This window comes from Vigna umbellata, chromosome 5 (assembly GCF_029865625.1).
Source record: "Vigna umbellata cultivar VRB3 chromosome 5, Vumbellata_1.0, whole genome shotgun sequence".
NCBI lineage: Eukaryota > Viridiplantae > Streptophyta > Magnoliopsida > Fabales > Fabaceae > Vigna > Vigna umbellata.
This window is the reverse complement of record NC_142169.1, coordinates 28522209-28542988: the sequence shown is the minus strand read 5'-3', so window position 1 is coordinate 28542988 and position 20780 is coordinate 28522209. Positions and strand designations below refer to the sequence as shown.

At 30.7% G+C, this 20780-nt stretch overlaps 2 protein-coding genes across 2 annotated transcripts; one reads left to right on the top strand and one right to left on the bottom strand.

The window, feature by feature from the left end:
* The first annotated feature begins 7663 nt into the window (after positions 1-7663).
* On the top strand, positions 7664-11334 carry LOC124843705 (putative pectinesterase 14). Its single transcript, XM_088091693.1, has 5 exons — positions 7664-8192; positions 9611-9782; positions 9999-10205; positions 10692-10942; positions 11032-11334. The coding sequence occupies exons 1-5, from the start codon at positions 7780-7782 to the stop codon at positions 11210-11212; spliced, it is 1224 nt and encodes a 407-aa protein (XP_087947819.1). The 5' UTR covers positions 7664-7779; the 3' UTR covers positions 11213-11334.
* A 763-nt stretch (positions 11335-12097) lies between these two features.
* LOC124843707 (UDP-glycosyltransferase 73D1-like) lies at positions 12098-13748 on the bottom strand. Its single transcript, XM_047320511.2, has one exon. The coding sequence runs from the start codon at positions 13695-13697 to the stop codon at positions 12234-12236; it is 1464 nt and encodes a 487-aa protein (XP_047176467.2). The 5' UTR covers positions 13698-13748; the 3' UTR covers positions 12098-12233.
* Positions 13749-20780: the final 7032 nt, after the last annotated feature.

The window sequence follows — 20780 nt, the reverse complement described above, 5'->3', positions numbered from 1 at the left end:
GTTCAAATCTCTAATGATATATCACATTAATATTAACTTACTCATGTACACCTTTTTTATTTTTGAGTCATTGAAGATGTTAAATTGACATATTGTATTTTACTGTTTTTTCCTTTTCCAAAAGTAACTTAGAAAATTAGAAGAAAAAAGAAAAAGAATAGTCTTCCGAAAATATAATAGGTTAAATAGCTTGATGCACTATGGCTTTCATTCATTTGTTTTGGATGAGCCATTGGTTAGTGATTAAACCCACTTATTTCTTCGCTAATCACGAGGGAGTCCTTCTTAACCCCATAACTTAAAACTGTCTCAAAACACTCATCAAGGAGTAAACCCTCTTGCTAAGGAATGCATCACTCAATTAAATCCAGAGTAGAGAATATCAAGAGAACTATGACATCCTACTGCTGCTGTCATAAATAATATTTCTCATTAAGGAAGAGCAAAAAAGGAAGAAAGTTAACACAACTTTTGTAAAGTTTATATTTTCTCTTTTTCGTAAAAGAGACAGAATGTGCTTTAGGGATATAAAAAATATTCATACTGTAAATATTAAAAATAAAATTCACAGCCGAATAATTAATACTCGTATATATTTATTATCTGTCGAGTATAAATATAAAGGGGTAGTCCTAATTAACAGAGATAGAGTTGGTGCAGTTTTGATGTGATGGGAAAACAAAAAGTGATGGTTATATATCTGAGATTTGTGACCATTGTTACCAAGCCATAATTGTGATAAACGAGAGTTTCTGGAAGTGAAAGGTAAGGCATTATAACTGGGTAATGAAGTGGGATAGTAGGTAAGGTAGTTTAGGTAAGAAGAAACTGATTGCCGAACGGTGGATGGTGTGTTGCCAAAAATATAAAATACGTATGATGTGAGATTTATGCAAAAAGTGTATATCAGATGTGGAGAGCAATGGAGGTGGCAATGGCATATGCTTTGGAAGATGCTGAAACAAGAATCTTCAGTTAACCCTTTTTCTCTTTTATTTATGTGTTACTTTTCACAAATGTCACTCCTCACACTAGCTAGACTACCTATATACACAAGTCATCTCGCACACCATCTTATAACGCCAAATCCGACCCTCCTTCTCAAATCCTCTCTAAACTGCACTCACTGCTTCTCTGTGGCATGGAAGTGGTGCAAAGGCATAGATGGGGGATAATTAGTGGTTATCCTCCATTTTTGTCAATGTTTTCTTTAGGTTGAAGGATTGCTGGGAATGAACCGTCCTTCTTAAGGGCGGTTTTCTCTTCAAAAGGGCAACTTCCATCCTTTGGCATTTTCCTATTGATTCCTCTAACTCACTTCACTTTGTGTGAATTAAGTTTGGCAATTGAGATACATCGTATTCATACTATGTATTGTATTATTGTACTCTTTGTTTTCTAGTACCTTATGCTTTAATTCGAACTTCATTATATATATGTATCAATGCGCCTACTGTATAGTACAGTGGGCAATCAATAAATGTTGGTGTTTAGAGAACTGTTTTCATGCTCTGTTCCTTCGTGTGGGTAAGTTTATCTGTTTTTGTTGTTTTTTGCTTCTAACTGATCATATCGGTCTGGAGATAATGGCACAAACTGCTGCAATAGGTAGATGACATTCTTTTTAAAGCTAAAACATGTTTTCCCTGTCTGGAGTGACTAAAAGTTCGTTTCTCTCAGAATGAGTTTGCTCAATTCGTTGTATGGGGTTGGAGACATCTAATTTGAAATTGTTGGAATTGAAAGTTACAATTATATGTTATTTTTAGTTTGTTTGAATGAGTTTGCAATTTTCAGCACCATTAAGCACCGAAGCTTTTGACTTCTGCAAGTATATATCCTAGTAAAAATATATGCGGTTGATGCTCAATTTGTACCTAATATCTATTTTAAGTTATGACATAACCTACTCAAAACTTTTCTTGGCATTACCAGACTTCAAATTTTTTAAATGACCTTATGTAATACCTTTAAGGTGATGCCTGTGGAATATGTAAGCATTGATATAAAAAAAAAAGGCTATTGAAGTAACTCAATTTAAAAAGAATCTTTTCCTACGTTAGAAGAACATTCCGACACATTTAGTTTAATATTATTTTTTTACTATTAATGAAAATTTTGGATTAAACATTAAAATTAATTTTTTATATAAGTTAAATTTATATTTTTTTTATATAATGTTGATAATGTGTAATATTAATAATGATTGTACATGATAAATTTTACTCATTATCACATATGATCATTTTCATATCGATTTTAGATGATAGTCTTTAAAAAATAGTCGAAAAGTTTGAGACTGAACTTGTAGACTAATGAGAAAAATCCAAACAGATATTAAAAATTCACATTCAGTTAAAACACAAATTTATAACAATGAATACAAATGACTAATAATAGAATCATTAAACATCAACATGTATCATATAAAAGAGAAACATAAGAATAACTCAAAGAAAAAGACGATTTTGTTTCTTTATTTATTCATATATGATAAGTTTTTCATATAATAAAATTCAGAAAATAATATTTCCCTCTATTTTGAAGCCCCTAAGAAGTAACCTAATCTCTTAATTACAAAAGGTACAATGCAAAAGATAGGAAGAAAAAAAATATTTACCCCCAAAACTTGCAAAAATGATAAAAAATAATAAATCTTTTACTTATACTAATCCTGAATTATGACTCTTTCGTGCCACCAAACTTGGTTTGTTTTGTTTTATTTTATATTTATTTTTGAACGCATTAACCTTTTACTTATCCTAATCACATATTCAGAACCTTTTATATTATTTTTTTAATATATATACATATATAAATTTAATTTTTATATAAAATTATTTTATATTATAAATTTTAGGTTTTTAAAAAAATAAACATTTATGGTTAGAGTTACACATGCTAGAGTACTAGTTCAACAAATTACTAATTAGTAAAATGTTAATTATTTAATCTACACTAATTTCATAAACTTTAACCTTATAGTTAAACCAAAGTTTTTTTGTTTTTAGGAAATTATTTTTGAATGAAGATGTACTTAAAAATTATTTAGGAATTCAAACATTTTAAATTTTTACAATATTTATTGAGTTCACGTTTCATTCTAATTTGATATATTGAATTTTTATTTTTCATTTTTTATTAATTTCAAACATACTTTTAATTTTAAATATAATTTGATTTATAATTCTCTTAAAAGTTCTTTATTGACTAAATAAAATCACTCTATTTTTATACATCTACTAAGAACTTATCTGATTTTTTATTTATTTATTTTGAGATTAAATTTGATATTTTTTCAATGATAACTTTATCTGATAATATAAATTTTTATTATATATAAAACATATTTTAAATATTAGATCTATTTATTTATAATACATTTTAAGTTTATTAAAACATATTAAAATATTATAACCCATGACATAAATAAAAATACTCTCTTTGTTTTAATTTTTTATGTTCCTCAGTGTGGCTTAGTGAGAGTGAAACCAGTGGTTCCCTTTCTCCTTCTTTCTTCCTCCTTTCCTTTATCTTCAAATCCAATCAAAATCATGTTCATTTTCATGCTTCATTGTGCTCCTTTTAGGACTCATCTCAATCTTTAGTACATTTAATGGAGAAAGTGTCATATATTGTCTATTAAATTAACATTGTTTTTAATGATCAAAGTATTGATACTATATTAAATTAACATTGTGTTAATTAGCTGTAAAAATGGTGACTTTTTAGGTGATTTGAAGATAAAAAATATAGAAAAATATAAATTTCAACAAAAATAAAAAGAATAAATAAATTATTGTATTTTGATCTTATTTAATTTATAATAAAATTATAATGAAATAATCCTAATAACTTAGTACTCCATTTGAGTGATATACACAGTGAATGAATGAAAATTTGAAATAGAGATAGTGAGAGAAGTGGTGGATAACAACCATACAAAATTTTTTTTTGTATAAAACTTGGACTAAATTTTTTTTATGTTGAAATTTGTTGTCAGTTGATATAATATCTTTCAAATAATTAACAGAAAGTTTTAAAAATATTTGACACATATTAATAACTTCTAATATAATTAAGTTAATTATTTTAAAAATATTTAATAAATTAGTAAATATTTAAAAATATGATTTTGCAAGTGATAAGAAGAGTGAAAATAGATATATTATGCAGAAATATGTTTTGTGTGACCCATTTGAAGAAAGAGAGTGTATAAGTAAATTAAGAGACGTAAAATAGAATTTTTAGAAACTTTTGTTAATTTTGATTTTATTTTGAAAGTGTTTTTTAACTTAATGATACTTTTTAATTACATAAACAAATATTATAATATTAAAAACTAATGCATGCAACAAAAAACAATTTTTAAAATATTTTTATCTTATAAGTTTAATAAATCTAATTATTACAAATTTTAATTAAAATAATCTTCTAAACAAAAAAATTAATGTAAAAATTAAATACTAAATGACAACATAAAATCAAAGTGTATTGAAAACTCCGAGGAACAGACTGGAGCTGAAAATGTCAAAGAAAATTGTGATCATACTTTTGTTGTATATAAGCACATCTCCTTTCCCTCTTTTGTACTCATACTTTCCTTTCAATCCTGAAAGTCTTTTCACCTTCTCTCTATCTCTCTTTCTTTTTGCTGCTTTTTTCGTGCTTTATTATCATGCCTTGTGATGGAACTCTTGTGGTTCTTGATCGGTTTTGCTCCATTCTTTTCGTTCTTTGCTTGTTCTTGCCATCATGACCACAGAAACGGATCCACCTGTTGAGACTCATACTCACAGTTACCTTTACCTTTTTGTTTTGGGATGTGATATACAGGATGCTCAAACCAACGAGAAGATGTGTTCTTACTGACTCTTCTCATGCTTCTGTTAACAATTGTAATGCATGTTCTTGCCATGTTCAAACTCATAACCTGTGGCATTCTCGTCTTGGCCACCCATCTAATGAAACATTAAATATTTTACATTCAAAATACTCTTATGTCACTGTTGACTCTATTTCTGTTTGTTTGTGATGCTTGCCATCGTGCCAAGCAAAAGAAGCTTCCATATTCCCTTAGTTCATCTCGTTCTGAACGATCTTTTGCTATTTACACATGGATATATGAGTCCTTGCATTCCATACCATGAATGCTTTCAGATATTCTTTTACTATTATCGATTACTTCTCTTGTTTCACTTGGATTATACCCATGACCAATAAACCTTTTCTAAAACAAACTAGTAGAAATCATGTGTGTTTCATTGATATTATAGTATCAATATATACATCAATGCAAGAGAAATTGTAACCTATGATTATGGCTCCTATAATTGTGAATCCCTATAATTATGTATCTTAAGATAATGATTGATTTCTAATAATTATTTATAAGAGAATATTTGCTATCCATTTAATTACGTTATCTAACATTCCCCGCAGTTGAAGCGGGGGATGTCCGTACGTTGAGACTGTCTCTCAAATCTTCAAAGAATATGCGCAAAAATCCTTTAGTGAAGATGTCAACAATTTGATAATGTGACGGAACATGAAGTACACAAACCTGTCCATGAGTCACTTTCTCACGAACGAAGTGTTTATTTATTTCAATGTGTTTGGTGTATTGATGTTCAATAGGATTGCCTGAGAGATAGATTGCACTCATATTGTTACAATAAATTAGTATGGCTTTATGAACAGGATGTTGTAGTTCAAAGAGGAGATTCCAAATCCAAATGAACTCAAAGACCACGTTAGCTATTCCTCTATATTCTGCTTCAACATTGGATCGAGATAAGGTTGGCCGACACTTAGAGGACCATGAGATCAGGTTGTCTAAAAAAACACAATATCCAGAGTGGAACTTCTAGTATCTGGGCATCCACCCTAGTCAATGTCATTGTAGGAAAGAAGACCGAAGAATGAAGATGGGTGAAGATGTAAACCATGATCAAGGGTGACTTGAATGTAGCGCACAATTCTTTTAAGAGCAAGCATGTGTTCATCTTTTGGCCCATGCATATGTAGACAAACTTGTTATACAACATTTGATATAAGAGGTCTTATGAAGGTAAGATATTGCAAAGCTCATGCTAAACTGTGACAATGTGTGGGATCTGAGTAGGGGGTCCTAAAGATGCACTAAGTTTAGGCTTAGTGTCGACCGACATGGTGGATGGCTTACAAGAGCTCATGCTGACTCACTCAATAATGTCTTGTGTATATTTACGTTGGGAAGAAACAACCCACCTTCATGTCGTGTAAGAGCAATACTTAGGAAATAGCTTAAAGGACCCAAGTCTTTCATAGCAAATTCAGAAGCAAGTAGTAACATAATGGAATTATGAAGAACAATAGAGGATGTTGAGAGAATGATGTCATCAACGTAAAGTAGAATATATGTCGTGTGAGCTCCTTTATGTTAAATGAATAGTGAAAGATCATATTTTCTAGGTGTAAAACCAATAGTTGAGACAAAATCAACAAACCGTTGATACCAAACACGAAGGGCTTGTTTGAGTCCATAGAGAGATTTCTTCAATAAGCACACATAATTGGGATGAATGAGATCTTAGAAACCCATCGATTGATACATGTATACAATTTCATGGAGTTTATCATGCAGGAAGACATTTTTAACATCCAAGTTATGGATAGACCAAGATTTTGATAGTGCAATGCTCAGAACAGTCTGCATAGTTGCAAGTTTGACTATTGTGCTAAAAAATTCATCACAATCCACACCAACCTGTTAAGACCTACATCACAAGCAAAACAAGCTTTGTCATCAGATTTCTTTTTAAAACAAAAAATCCACATAAAATAAATAATATTAGCATTTGAAGGACGAGAAACTAACCCACGTCTTATTAAAAATAAGAGGATCAAATTCATGAACTAATTAATCTCTTCCCATTTTAGAATAAAAAAAATAACCTAAATATCATATAATCACATCACAATCTGAATATATATATATATATATATATATATATATATATATATAATAGGATTAATTCCTTTCACCTAGCTTATGATTTTCGCTCTGATATTTTCATATTTTCTTTTACTTTATCGAATTCCAAACAGCAATTGTCTCAGAAATTATAAAATATCCTAAAGTTTCTATTTTAAGAAAAACCGTATAATCACTACTTTAGATTTTATTTCACATTTATTATTTTTCTCAAAGTCCGAAACTAGTCCAACTTCACAAATTATAACATATAATTTAGAAATTATCTAGAACAAAAACATTGTTGGTAAGAATTAAACATAATTAATTTCTTCCTTATGTTATTCAAACCCTTTAACCAAATAAGTTAGATAACTAAATCATTTTACTCATCCCACAAATTTTAAGTTAAACTTATCTCTTCATTCTCATTATTCTACTCAATTAAACTTGTTAGGGTCTTCAGTCTCATTCATACCACCCCAGTAATGAATGGACATGTATTTATTTTATCCTTGACTTCATTTTTTTTGTTCATTTTCAATCTTTGTGCAATTACTTGGCGTGTCCATCTTCCAATCTCTAATACTGCGCATCTTTGTTTTTCCATCAATTTTCTACATAGATCCATAATGCTTTAAAAAGCAGGCTCTAGTATCCTCTGAAAGCCTAACTAGACATGACACAACTCCATACGAACATTTCTTACCTCCCACTCCAATCAAGCATCACCAGCACATAATAGAAGCATTCTTCACTCTCCCTCAACCCCAAAACCTTTTTTAGCTCAATAAGAAACATAACCTAACCATTTCATAAAGCTAATGATGGGATTCAACAGAAACCTCTTCTGGCTTTCTGCCTTTGTCATTTTTCTCTTTTCTGTCTCCTTTATTTTCTATTGCACTTCACCTTCCCCCAGCGATTACACAGCCATTGGTCCTCACGATAGTTTCAGTTTCCAGCTTGGTATATTTAGTGGCGCTCAAGACTTGGTATCTCTGATAACAAGTATAGCTAGGAGGAGACACCATCACCACCATCATCATCATCATAAGGAAAAATGTGAAGGGGCCAAGTGGGATTCCAGGCTTATTCAAGACTATAACGTGAGTCTTGTTTTCACGGTTGATTTAAAGGGCTGTGCTAACTTCAGTAGCGTTCAAAAAGCTGTTGATGCTGTTCCTGAATCTAGCTCTGATACCACCCTTATCATAATCGATTCTGGTACATACAGGTCGTTCTCTCTCTCACTTTTTCTTCATCCTTTTCTGCCTCATCACCTTCACTTTACTGTTTCTTTTATCTGTTAAACCAAACACCTAGTTCATGAATCCAAAAAAAAAAATGATTCTAAATTACGTCTGAGAAACTCTCATACATGCAAGAGTCTTCTCAGATTGATGGGTAAATAATTCAATGGTTGTTTTATGTTAAAAAATTAATTTTGATAAAAATGGAGGTAGTGAAGGATCAAATTTTAGATGACTTGGTCGTAAAGCTGTGTATTCCATGTCATGAACTTACCCCCAAAAGTTAAATTATTAGGTGGAGAAAACTCTTTCTGGTATCACTAACAGCAACTCCATCAACTTTTATGCATGTTGTCCTTTATAAGTTCCACTCTTACAAGAATCAGCCATTAATATCCGTTGAGTTAGTATATAAGGGTTCTCAAGGAACAAAAAATTTAATTACAATAATTCATTTTCTTTAGTATCAAAATAAAAAATTATTACAGTAAGGATTATTTATAAAAATCTTGCCTAAGAATAAATCTAGAGTAAAAGTGGTGTAAGATTACTTATGGATAATGTAGTGAACATAAAAATGAAAGAATAATGGATTATCGTTAGTGTTTTCATTAAAAGCTGAAGAACATGACTAGACGTGTCTGGCTATATATAATTATAGCATTTTTGTTTTTATGCTTCAATCCTCTTTTAGAAAAATATTTAGCATAATAACAAAAATCCTTGAAAAACCAAAACCCGAAAGCATTTAGATGCAATATATCTAGAAGTGAAGTTGAAAACTCAGCATATATAAAATTGTTTTACATTATATAATTTATTTCTACTTTAATATATATATATATATATATATATATATATTTATATATATATATATATATATATATATATATATATATCATATTTATTTAAAATTTTGATAACTAAATTAAAAATATATATATATATATATACAATTTTTTTAAAAATATGTATATAACTTGATTATATTTTTGTTTACGCATTAAAAATGTCATAATATCATATATATATATATATATATATATATATATATATATATATATATATATATATATATATATATATATATATATATATATATATATATATATATATTCGATTACTTATAACTACTTACTTTAAATCGTATAATTTATTCATGAACTGATAAACTTCAATTAGTAACTCTATCTCACTTCAAATATGAGATAAGTTTTTTTTTATTATTTTTATTGATAAATGTTAATATTTTGTTAGGGTAGAAGTTGAACTCATAATCTTTTATCTTTTATACATTTCTTTTTAAATCTATCAGACCAATCTTATTATTCTGAAATATTAGTGAAAAAGTGGACTGATAACCTTATTCCTCAAATATTTGATAAGTTGTTACAAATGACAGGGAGAAGGTAGCTGTGCAAGCCAACAAAACAAACTTAATAATTCAAGGTCAAGGATATCTGAATACAATCATAGAATGGAACGACACCGCCAATTCCACTGGCGGTACTTCCTACAGCTACTCCTTTGCCATCTTTGCTTCTAAGTTCACTGCTTACAACATCAGCTTTAAGGTAATTAAGCATGCATGAAATTTCATGTTACTTTCTTTGGTCAATATCTGTTGGGTTTCTGCATGGATATGGATAGTAACAATGGTAAAACTGTTAACTATAGTATCATCTCAGTAAGTGTAAAACAGCATTTTGAATGTTAAATAATTATTGTTTCCGGGATATTATCATGGCCATGTGATTTCTGAGATTTTTACAATTTGATTCTCTGAAAAGAACACGGCTCCTCCACCGTCACCAGGAGCGGTGGGGGCACAAGCAGTGGCACTGAGAGTCACCGGTGATCAAGCAGCCTTCTATGGATGTGGATTTTATGGTGCACAGGATACACTGAATGATGATGGTGGAAGACATTATTTCAAAGAATGCTTAATCCAAGGATCCATTGATTTCATATTTGGAAATGGTAGATCACTTTATGAGGTGAGAAAAGAGAACTTTCTTCCCTTTAAAGTGTATATATATATATATATATATATATATATATATATATGTCTTGTCTATCGCAATTCATTACCCAATACATGCATTGCTTAAGGTTTTGGATTCTCTCCTATTCAAAATCTAACCACAAGAATCCGTTAGGTAATGTTATTGTAGCATGTTTGCCTTCTTCGGGATATATTTATATAATTTTGTGAGAAAAGGGTGTCATACTATCAAATGAATTTTTATTCTTTATAGAAATAACTATTTTAGTTTCATTTTTTCAGTGCTTTTTTATCGTTTTGGTTTACTATTTTGTTTTCACATGATATACATTTAAAAACATTACGTAACAATTACTTTATAATAGCATCATATGTTTTACATTATTACTAAATAATAATATAATGTGGTAATGATATTATAAAGATGTATTAAGTGAAAATTGAAAGAGGAATTTAGTTGTGAGAGTGAGACGTGCAGGATTGTAGCATAAACTGTGTAGCAAAAGCAGAGAAGGATGAGATTAGTGGGTCGATCACTGCTCAAGGGAGGCAATCGATGGATGAAGAAAGTGGGTTTTCCTTTGTGAATTGTAGCATCGTTGGGAGTGGAAGAGTGTGGCTTGGAAGAGCTTGGGGACCCTATGCCACTGTCATCTTCTCGACAACATACATGTCTGATGTCGTAGCACCTGAAGGATGGAATGATTGGAGAGATCCCTCTAGAGACCGGTATCTGTGCATGTCTTCTTCTTAATTATACCTTTTATCTCTTCGCTTTCAACCATGATTAATTCACTGTCTCATTTTCACTCACACAGGAGCGTCTTCTTTGGGGAGTACAGTTGCCATGGAGCTGGAGCAAATTATGCATCCAGAGTCTCTTATGCCAAGCAACTCAGGGATTACGAAGCAAACTCTTACATGGACATTTCCTACATTGATGGAAATGATTGGCTTCTTAATTATCGTCATAGTTATGTTAATCCTTCGTATATCTAATGCCAAACAATAAAGCTCCACTAAGACATCATTAGGATTTGGGAACAAACCAAAGTTTCATTTTTTTTGTTCTTTTGGTGATCCAGCTGTTCATAATTGATGAGTAAATTTGACGTACGTCACTTCAAAAAGTTCAAATTAAACCAAGTTGGAAAGGGAAATAACTATTAGAAAAGTACTCAACCCGTGTAAAATATTCTGTTTATATATATATATATATATATATATATATATATATATATATATATATATATATATATATATATATATATATATTTTGTTTCTACGGGATAGAGACGACAGGTGGGATAGGGACGACAGGGATCAGGATGAATCGCGCGAAACTCCTGTCTGGACGAGCATTAGCTTCTTCCGTGTTCTGGGTCGTTTTGTGTGGGTTGACGTTCAGAAATACTCCCACCGAATTTTTTCTGGATTTGTAAAATAATTTAATTATAAGAAATGTGTTATCTCGAAATTAAAGTTTTATTTATAGAATCTATAAAATATGACGAGTTAATTTATCTTTTAATGATTATTAATATCAACCTTAGTCACTCGTTAATAATAGTTACATATTAATTATATTATAACTCTGCTCAAATGTTATCCTAATTAAACAGTTATAAATTATTTTTTCGTACCCCAACCATTCCATCGATTCAACTCGACACAAAGTCATTTCCATCCATCAGGTCTAACCCTTATATATATATATATATATATATTTTTTGTTTTTTTTTAAACCCCTTATTTTAAATATAATGAAGAACTTCATAACTATAATATTATTTTATATTAATTATAAAATCTTGCATTTATGTGAAGATAATTAAATAAGAAAATGAAACAAAATAACTGGCCGTTAATAATAACGAATTCTAAAATTTTAATTAAATTTATTTTATTATAAGTCATGAAGAGAAAATGACAGAAGGATAAACAAACATATATCCCATGTTAGTTACCGGTAGACAACGAAGACCTTGACCCAGATGTTTCACATATTAATTAATTAACACTAATTAATGTTGACAATGTCTTCAATTAAGCATGAAACGTTGAAGTGAGAAGAACCTTCCTCCACCATGGCATTTCTTGCCATCTTTCCAAGCTCTATTGCTCTATTCCTCCTGTTTTCCCCCTCTTCTCCACCCGCCATGCACATCTCTATAGCCTCAGTGATTCTAGTTTTCTTCACCATTGCACCAACTTTCTCTTCATCACCCCATCTCACCGGAACCTCCACACCAATTCTAACTCCAATTTTCAAAACTTGCACAATAAATTTTTCATTCAAGAATTGCTCAGCAAATAAAGGCCATGTTATCATGGGCAACCCAGATGACACGCCTTCTATGGTTGAATTCCAGCCACAGTGGGTCAAGAATGCACCAACCGAAGGGTGAGACAATATCAATGTCTGTGGAGCCCATCCCTTTATGACAAGTCCTCTTCCTCTTACCCTTTCATCAAAATTTTCATTCTCTAACCAATTATTTACCTCTGTAATATTTTCTCCCGCAGTTTTTACCACCCATATAAATGGTTGATTTGATGCTTCTAAACCCAAAGCAATTTCTATCAATTGAGACGTAACAAGCCTACACAAGCTGCCAAGGCATGCATAAACAACTGATCTTGGCTCCTTTGAGTTCAGCCATTCTAAGCATTGCTTCTCTTCAATTGAAGGTTTGTTTCCTCTCTCAAACTTGTCCAAACTATCCTTGTTGGATAAAGACACAGGACCAATGCACCAAACTCTCTTGTTCAAGGCCTTCTCATACTCCTTTACACAACCATGTTCCAATTCTTCAAAGCTGTTTACCACAACCCCAGAAGCAGACATTTCGGCCTCCAACATTTTGTGTCTAAAATCATCCAAATCAGGCAGAGAAAAAAAGGCTCCAGGGAGCTGAGCTTTGGTTATCTCAACCCTCTGGGGCAGTCCCGGAATGAGAAAAGGTTCTGAATCAGAAGAGCAAGAAAGATGAGAATTGTAGAGCTTGATGTTATAGGAGCTAAGTAATGAAAAACACGACATCCCATGAAAGACAAGCCTTGGAATGTTGAACTTCTTGGCTGTTACAGAAGTCCAAGAGAGGCATTTATCTGATATAATGCAACTTGGAGGAGAAGGGTGGTTTTGAAGGTACTGCTCCACAGGTTCTTGCATCATGTCAAGGCCGATATAGAAGTTTCTGAGAAGGTTTTTTGATGGTAAAGCATCAAGGTTTTCGCAGCCTAATGGAAGTCCTACTTTTTGGCATGGAAATGGAACTTGTAGGAGCTGAATTGGAAGGCCAGATTTTGCTGCTCTAACAATGGTTTGCCCCATTCTTGAGGCATTGTTAGGGGTACTTATCAATGTGATGATAACACCTCTCTCTGCCAAAATCCTTGCTATGTCAACCATGGGGATCATGTGCCCTTGAGCCAGAAGTGGAACCAACACAAAATGAGGCTGCTTCAGTGGCAAAGCCATTGCGAAATGAACTTAAATTATCTAATAAAACTTGTTTTGTACATGCTATTGAAAAAATTCAGAAGGCCAATATATATTGTTGGCCATGAGTCACAGTACGATGTTTCTATTTAAACTGATGACCATGATTTCAAACCTTCGAGAGCTTTCTTTTTATTTTATGATGATAAAATATTAACTTCAAAGTAAATTAAAAAAAAAACATCAAAATAAACTAATGAAGAAATAATCTCAAATCATTTATCTGTCAATTTTCCTGCAAATTAGTTTTTTGTGCCTTTAACTCTATCCAAATTTAATATACATAATTGTTATATGTTATGACTAGGTTTAGTTTTTAATGAAATAAGCTTAATTAATTGCTACTAAGAGCTTGGTGATCAAGAGATGTAATTATATTCATATATGCGTTTGATCAATTGACACTAAGTTTGCATTTTATTACTTTCAGTTGTTTTTAGAATACGAATTTCTTTGGTTGTTGAAGCATTTGATATATTCAGATACCCATGTGACGTAATTTGAGCACTTGTTAATGCGATGAAGTGTACGACTAATTCATATATTAATTTTATATTTTAATAAACGACAACAAATGGTTTGTTTAAATATAAAACTTTGGCACCCATAAAGCAACTTATAACTTTTATTTATCTTATTATAATATATGTTATGAAATTATTCTTTTAACTATACATTAATTTTTTTTTTATTATTATAACTGTTAAAAAGGTTGCTTTAAAAAGATAAACATATCCATAAAATCAATTACGTACATAACGATTGATTTGAATCACTCAAAGTACGCAATACGACTGACAGAAACAGTGGGTTCATCGTTGACTAGGTCAAAAGTTGAATCACTCAAATACGCAATTTGTTCGAAACCAACCGCAATTTGTTCCGTGGGAAAGGATTCTTTCAACCAAGAATTATGGGTAAATTGATATGAAAAGCTGTAAATATATAAATCTATTCAATTATGTTCATATGGTACTATAGCAATTATATGAATAAGTTGATATGTTTCCCTTTTTGTTTGCTGTTGGAATATTTCTTCTCAAATGACATTTTATTTGAATCCTATAAAATATCAATTCTAACCAAAATACATAAATACAAGAAGATTTATTTTAACAATATTTAGAGATAAATTTAAGAAGGCATGTGAGTGTTTGTTTATCTATTTGTTTTCGTCCCCAAACATGTAGTATTTAAATTTGGAGACTTCTATTCATGATGTACATGAGTTTGTTAAATTTAGATGTGAATATGACTTTTTCAATATAAAAAGAAGAAATTGCTTTTTTCAATGTTAGCTACAAACAAAGTTTCACATACACATATACACATAAGATACCTCAATTGATAAGAGACCTTTTGGAGTGATATCAAAAGTAAATCCATGAGGACTTGATCCAAAGTAGACAATATCTTACCAGTATTGAGATCTATGTGTGTGTTGTCCCTTCCTACATTGAAAACATAAATATAGTGAATGAAACATGTGGAATGTTTGAAGGGAATTGTAGACTAAAAAAATTTAATGCAGGTTTATATTAAAATTTAATATAGTTTTAAGTTAAAAATTTAAATATGAATAGAATGTTTGTTGTTGGATAAAAATAAACATGACTTAAACAGAGAGTCATAAATTTATGACTTTAAAATTTTAAATTAAAGATAATATATAAGTTTTTGTATAAATTTTTTTATTGTTCACTAATTCATATCAAATTAACGTAAGTTAACTGTAAAGAAAACTAATAGTTAGGTAATAGGAAATATAAGAGTTATAAGTGTATCTTTTACATGTATTTGGTTATCTTTAACGTAATTTACATTTTTTACTATATAAAAGATTGTATAAGCTTATAACAAAGCAAGTTTGTATTCTATATATTAATTAAATATTTGCTCTAAAAAATATATACAAAGTGTTGTATCAAGCATTTATTGGTCATAGGATACAGATGTCATCATTCTATTTGGTCTACGTTAAGAATAATTGTCCATAGAAAGAAACTATAATGTTTGACTTTAATAGTATTGGAGAGGTGCATTTGTGATGATTAATAAAAACTTCGAAAAGTATAATGCCCAGAAAAATTATAGAACCCCACCCTCATATATTAGATACTGAAATTTTCTAAGCACAGTTTGAAAAGAAGGTTCTTTCGTCCTTGCAAGTAACTGCCTAAATATGTGGGTATTGAAACCATAAATCAACAGAAAAGAACTATAGGTAAGTTTCTTACCAAATGTATATTTGAGTTTTCGTGAATCAAGTATGTTTGCCAATGTCATCAAATGAAGAAGTTTCATACCAAATTACTCACTCCAAAGACCTTATAGAATATATTTTGGTTACACATAAAAACAAAGGTTAGTAAATAGATAAAATAGTGTGATAATTGTTAAAGAAATAACTTTAAGTCTAACTCAATCCCACAAACTGGTTTGGGTGAGGTTTGCACACACTTATATATTATAGGTTTAATGTCTTAATAGGTCCCTATTTTTGTTCAGAATTTGAAATAGGTCCTTTTATTTTTTGGCGTCTCAATTGGGTCCTTATTTTTGTTAATTTGATGCAAATAAATCCTTTCCGTCAATTTCATCAAACGGCGTTAATGAATGTGTGACCTGGCCTTACACGTGTCAATACTGTCCTCAGGCCACGTCACACATTCATTAACGTCGTTTGATGAAATTGACGGAAAGGATTTATTTGCATCAAATTAACAAAAATAAGGATCCAATTGAGACGCTAAAAAATAGAGGGACCTATTTCAAATTCTGAACAAAAATAGGGACCTATTGAGACATTAAACCTATATTATAAATTGGTCTTATCTCTAGTCAATTTGGAACTTCCAACACACTCCCTTCACGCTGAGGTATAGACATATCGAGCGTGATAGTAGAATTAATGGGTTGTTTGATAGTGACCCGACAACGGGTGGAACAGAATGTTCACATGGATCTCACTAGGATAAGCTTCAACCATGACTCTGATACTATATTAAGAAAAGAAGTGGACTTTAAGTCCAACTGAACCCCACAAATTCGGCTTATAAGGTGAGGTTTGGTTTTGATACCAAGTCTCACATCGACTAGAAATAAGGCCAATTTATAATATATAAGTGAAATGCAAACCTCGTCTTACAAGTTGGTTTTATGAGTTATGTTTAAAGTTCACTTCTTAACTTTTATATATTAAATTGAATTTATTTAATAAAGCACTATTCGGTGAGAACGAATTTTATAAAAGTTGGCAAACTTGATCTATTAAGTAGAGAGGTGACAAGATGGAAAAACAGGCCAGTCTACAATGTTTTGATCCGATCTTAATTTGTTAAAAATGATTTTGGTCAGGTTAGTCCGCTATCAAAAATCAGGTTAGAAATTACAACATTTTGTTACAGGTCGGCCGACAGACTAGCGTTTGAGGTTGACACATTTTTTTTGAATTTTTTTAAAATTATTTTTAAAATTTGTTTGTATATATACTTACCCATAAATATTTAAAAAATATTTAATCATATAAATATTTTTAAAATTTTTAATTGATTAATTAATATTTTTAATTTGTTGAATTCTTTTATTAAAATTAATAAAAATTGAAACTTAATTTTTATATATTAATATTTAAATTCTAATACTATTGTATATTTACATTTTTACAAAAGTATAATATAAAAAAAAATTATTTTTTAATTAAAAATAAAAAATAAAATGGGTCAGAAACGATTTAATTCGTGTTTGGTACGCTAATTTAACAAGTTAGAAGTTCGACGGATTGGTGGTTGAAAATTCTTATCCAACCTACTATGTTTTGGCAGACAGACATATTAATCATAGGTTTCTATTTCGACACTCTTACTGTAAAAAAATCAATAAATTATATATATATATATATATATATATATATATATATATATATATATATATGATGAATAGTGACATAAATAAATGTATACAAATTTAAAAATGCTAAATATAAAATATACTAAAATTAAAATAAATTGTTATTATTTATATATTAATTTAGATATATGCTAAAAATAATTTGGTGGAGCAAGGCCGCCTCAACCTCTATACGATTCCACCACTGATGATGAGACATAAAAGTTTATTGTACATTTTAATATTAATTTACCAACCACGCACAACAAACATTAAATGAATATTAGCTGTACCAACATTTATTAATATATTAAATTTTAAAATATAACCGTAGGTATCTTTATGTCGATTCAGTATTTATGTACTAATGTACATCAAGTCTACAAAAAAAAAATTGAAATGTTTAAAATGGGGTTAAATATGTTTTTCGTCCCTTAACTATCACATGATTTTGGTTTTAGTCCCTACTCGAAACTTTGATGGTTTTTAGTCCTCATAGTATTGAAACTATTAGTATTAATCCTTAAAAATGGACGGCGTCAACTTTTAGCTGATCTGGCAAACGGCGAGGCCACGTCTTCTTCCCACGTTGCTTCTTCGTCATCTTAGTTGGGGGCAAAGTTGAGTTCTTCTTTTTCGTCATCTGAGATTAACCAATTCACCAAAGGCTCCCTATCATCCTTCTCGTCAATCCTCAACGCCGCTTTCAACTCCTTCAACCCTTGTGCTGCAAATTCGAACCTTCCACTCCTCAACGCTTCCTTCACACTTTCTAACCTCTTGTTCAACCCCACAACAGTTCCAACCAGCCCTAGGAGTTCCTTCACCTTTAGCTCCTCTTTCTTCACCTTCATTTCCGACACAACCTCGCGCACCTCGACATCGATCGGTCGGTCGGAGAGGAGTCGAATAATGGCAGCGACGTCGTCGGAGACCTCGCGAGTCTGCGAAACGGCATCGTTGCAGAGAGAGAAGAGGCGCGCGAAGTCTTCACGGTGTGAGACGAGGTAGGACTGGACCTGAGAGCGGATCTGGAGGGACTGCGACTCGAGGCGCTGGATCAGGAGGTGCAGATCGGGTGAAACCAGAACACAGTATAAAGGCCAACAATGAACTCGGACTGCAACAACCTGCTCAAATAGAAATTATGCAATTGAAACACCACTGTTAAATTCCTAAACACCCTTTAGATTTCAATTGTCACTGATTGACTCCATTCTCTAAACACTTCCAAACAAAATAAAAGGTTTAAATAACATATAACATCACCGCTGATTTTCTATGGTACACTGCATTGGAAGAAGCAAGAGAATTATACAAGTACTTTTAGGATGAAGACGTTAATTGCTTCATTTTAGATGCAACCTGCGGTGAGATTTGTACAAATTCATTTTTCTTTGGGAAATAAGGTAAAAGGTAATATGAGAACTCTTAAATTCATTTCAAAAAACAACGTGAAAAAAGTAATTGACTTGAACTTCGTCTAGGGGCTGGGGAGGGGAAGATGATTCATTTTATAAAAAAAATATTGGGGCCAAATTATTTCGTGGTGGTACATGTAGCAGAAGAACGGTAATAAAACACATATCCATGTCCTTAGCCGTGATTGTGACCACAAGTTCTATGGCAAAAGTGGCCATCATAGGGAATCGCGAGAAACCCATGAAATTATAGCACTATAACGGGCGCTGGATCAGGAGGTGCAGATCGGGCGCTGATAGAGGGGAGTTAGGTCCGAGAGGTCCTGTGCCGAGAGAAGGTCGCGGAAGAAGAATTCGGCTTTGCTCCAACTGAGATGACAAAGAAGCAACGTGGCAGATACTGAAGAAGAAGACGTGGCATCGCTGTTTGCCAGATCAACTAAAAGTTGACGCCGTCCATTTTTAAGGATTAATACTAATAGTTTCAATACTATGAGGACTAAAAACCATCAAAGTTTCGAGTAGGGACTAAAACCAAAATCGTGTGATACTTAAGGGACGAAAAACATATTTAACCCTTTAAAATGTAATGTAATTTGGTGTTTTTCGTAAGTATTATATCAAAAGCGTTAAGTCATCTGTCAGTGATTTTTTATTTATTTTTTAATTCTTAATTAAAAAAAAACCATTGTGTTAAGTGAAGGTCTTATCACATAGTAGAGGTAATACGATGTGATTAGGGTAATGTCAGATATCAAATGTCATGTAAAATTCTCAATTTAAACGTGTATATTTTTTAAATTAAATAATTTTATATTTTTCAAGACTAAATTAAATTTCTATCATATTGGTATTTTTAAGAATATACTAATATTTTTATTAAAATTGATATTTTTAATAAGATTAGATTTATTTAAATTTATATTTTATATTAAACTTTTTTTTTAAATTTTAAATGTATTTTATATTAATATTTTATTACATCATACTTTATTGTTTTTATTTAAATTTATATTTCAATATTTTATAGATTTCTAATTAATTATAAATAAAATATCGTATTGATATATATATATATATATATATAATACAATATAAGAGTTGATAGATGTTTTAAAATAATAAAACTGAGTATTATAAAATTAAATTGATTTGATAATATTAATAAAATTTCTTGAATTTGTCTCGCTATCTAAAACACTTGTCTTTTCTCTAAAACTCTTTCTCTTAAGTTCTCTATCAATTTTCTAATTTTTCTAACTTTTGGGTCATTTTTTTGACAACTAGGAGGTGTCTAAATGACCACAATAGTGCGGTCTATATTTGTACCCGATCAGTTTTTAATATTAAGCAAATAAGTTTTTGTCTTTTTTTACTTTTTCGTTTTAGGTTGATATCCTGCATGGTAATATTCCATTGTATGTGTGTTTTGATCTCTTCTCTTGGTTTCTTGTTTATTAGAGAGGTCCTAAAAACTCACTTGTGATATCTTTTATGTGATTTGTTGGCATTTTTAGAGTTTCTTGAGTTATAAGCAAGGTTTGACACCTGTGTTAATTGGTGATAGCTCTCTTTAAGGTAAAAGAAACTAATTTATTACTTATAGATGTAATAGAAAATGTTATTTTGTTGTATATGTGCTTATGTGGTATGAAAATTTAGTTAATTTGATTCTTGAGTAATTAGTGATGAAATATGATTGTATGATAGCTTAGATGAGTTGAATTGAGTAAATGTAATTAATTTTGATGAG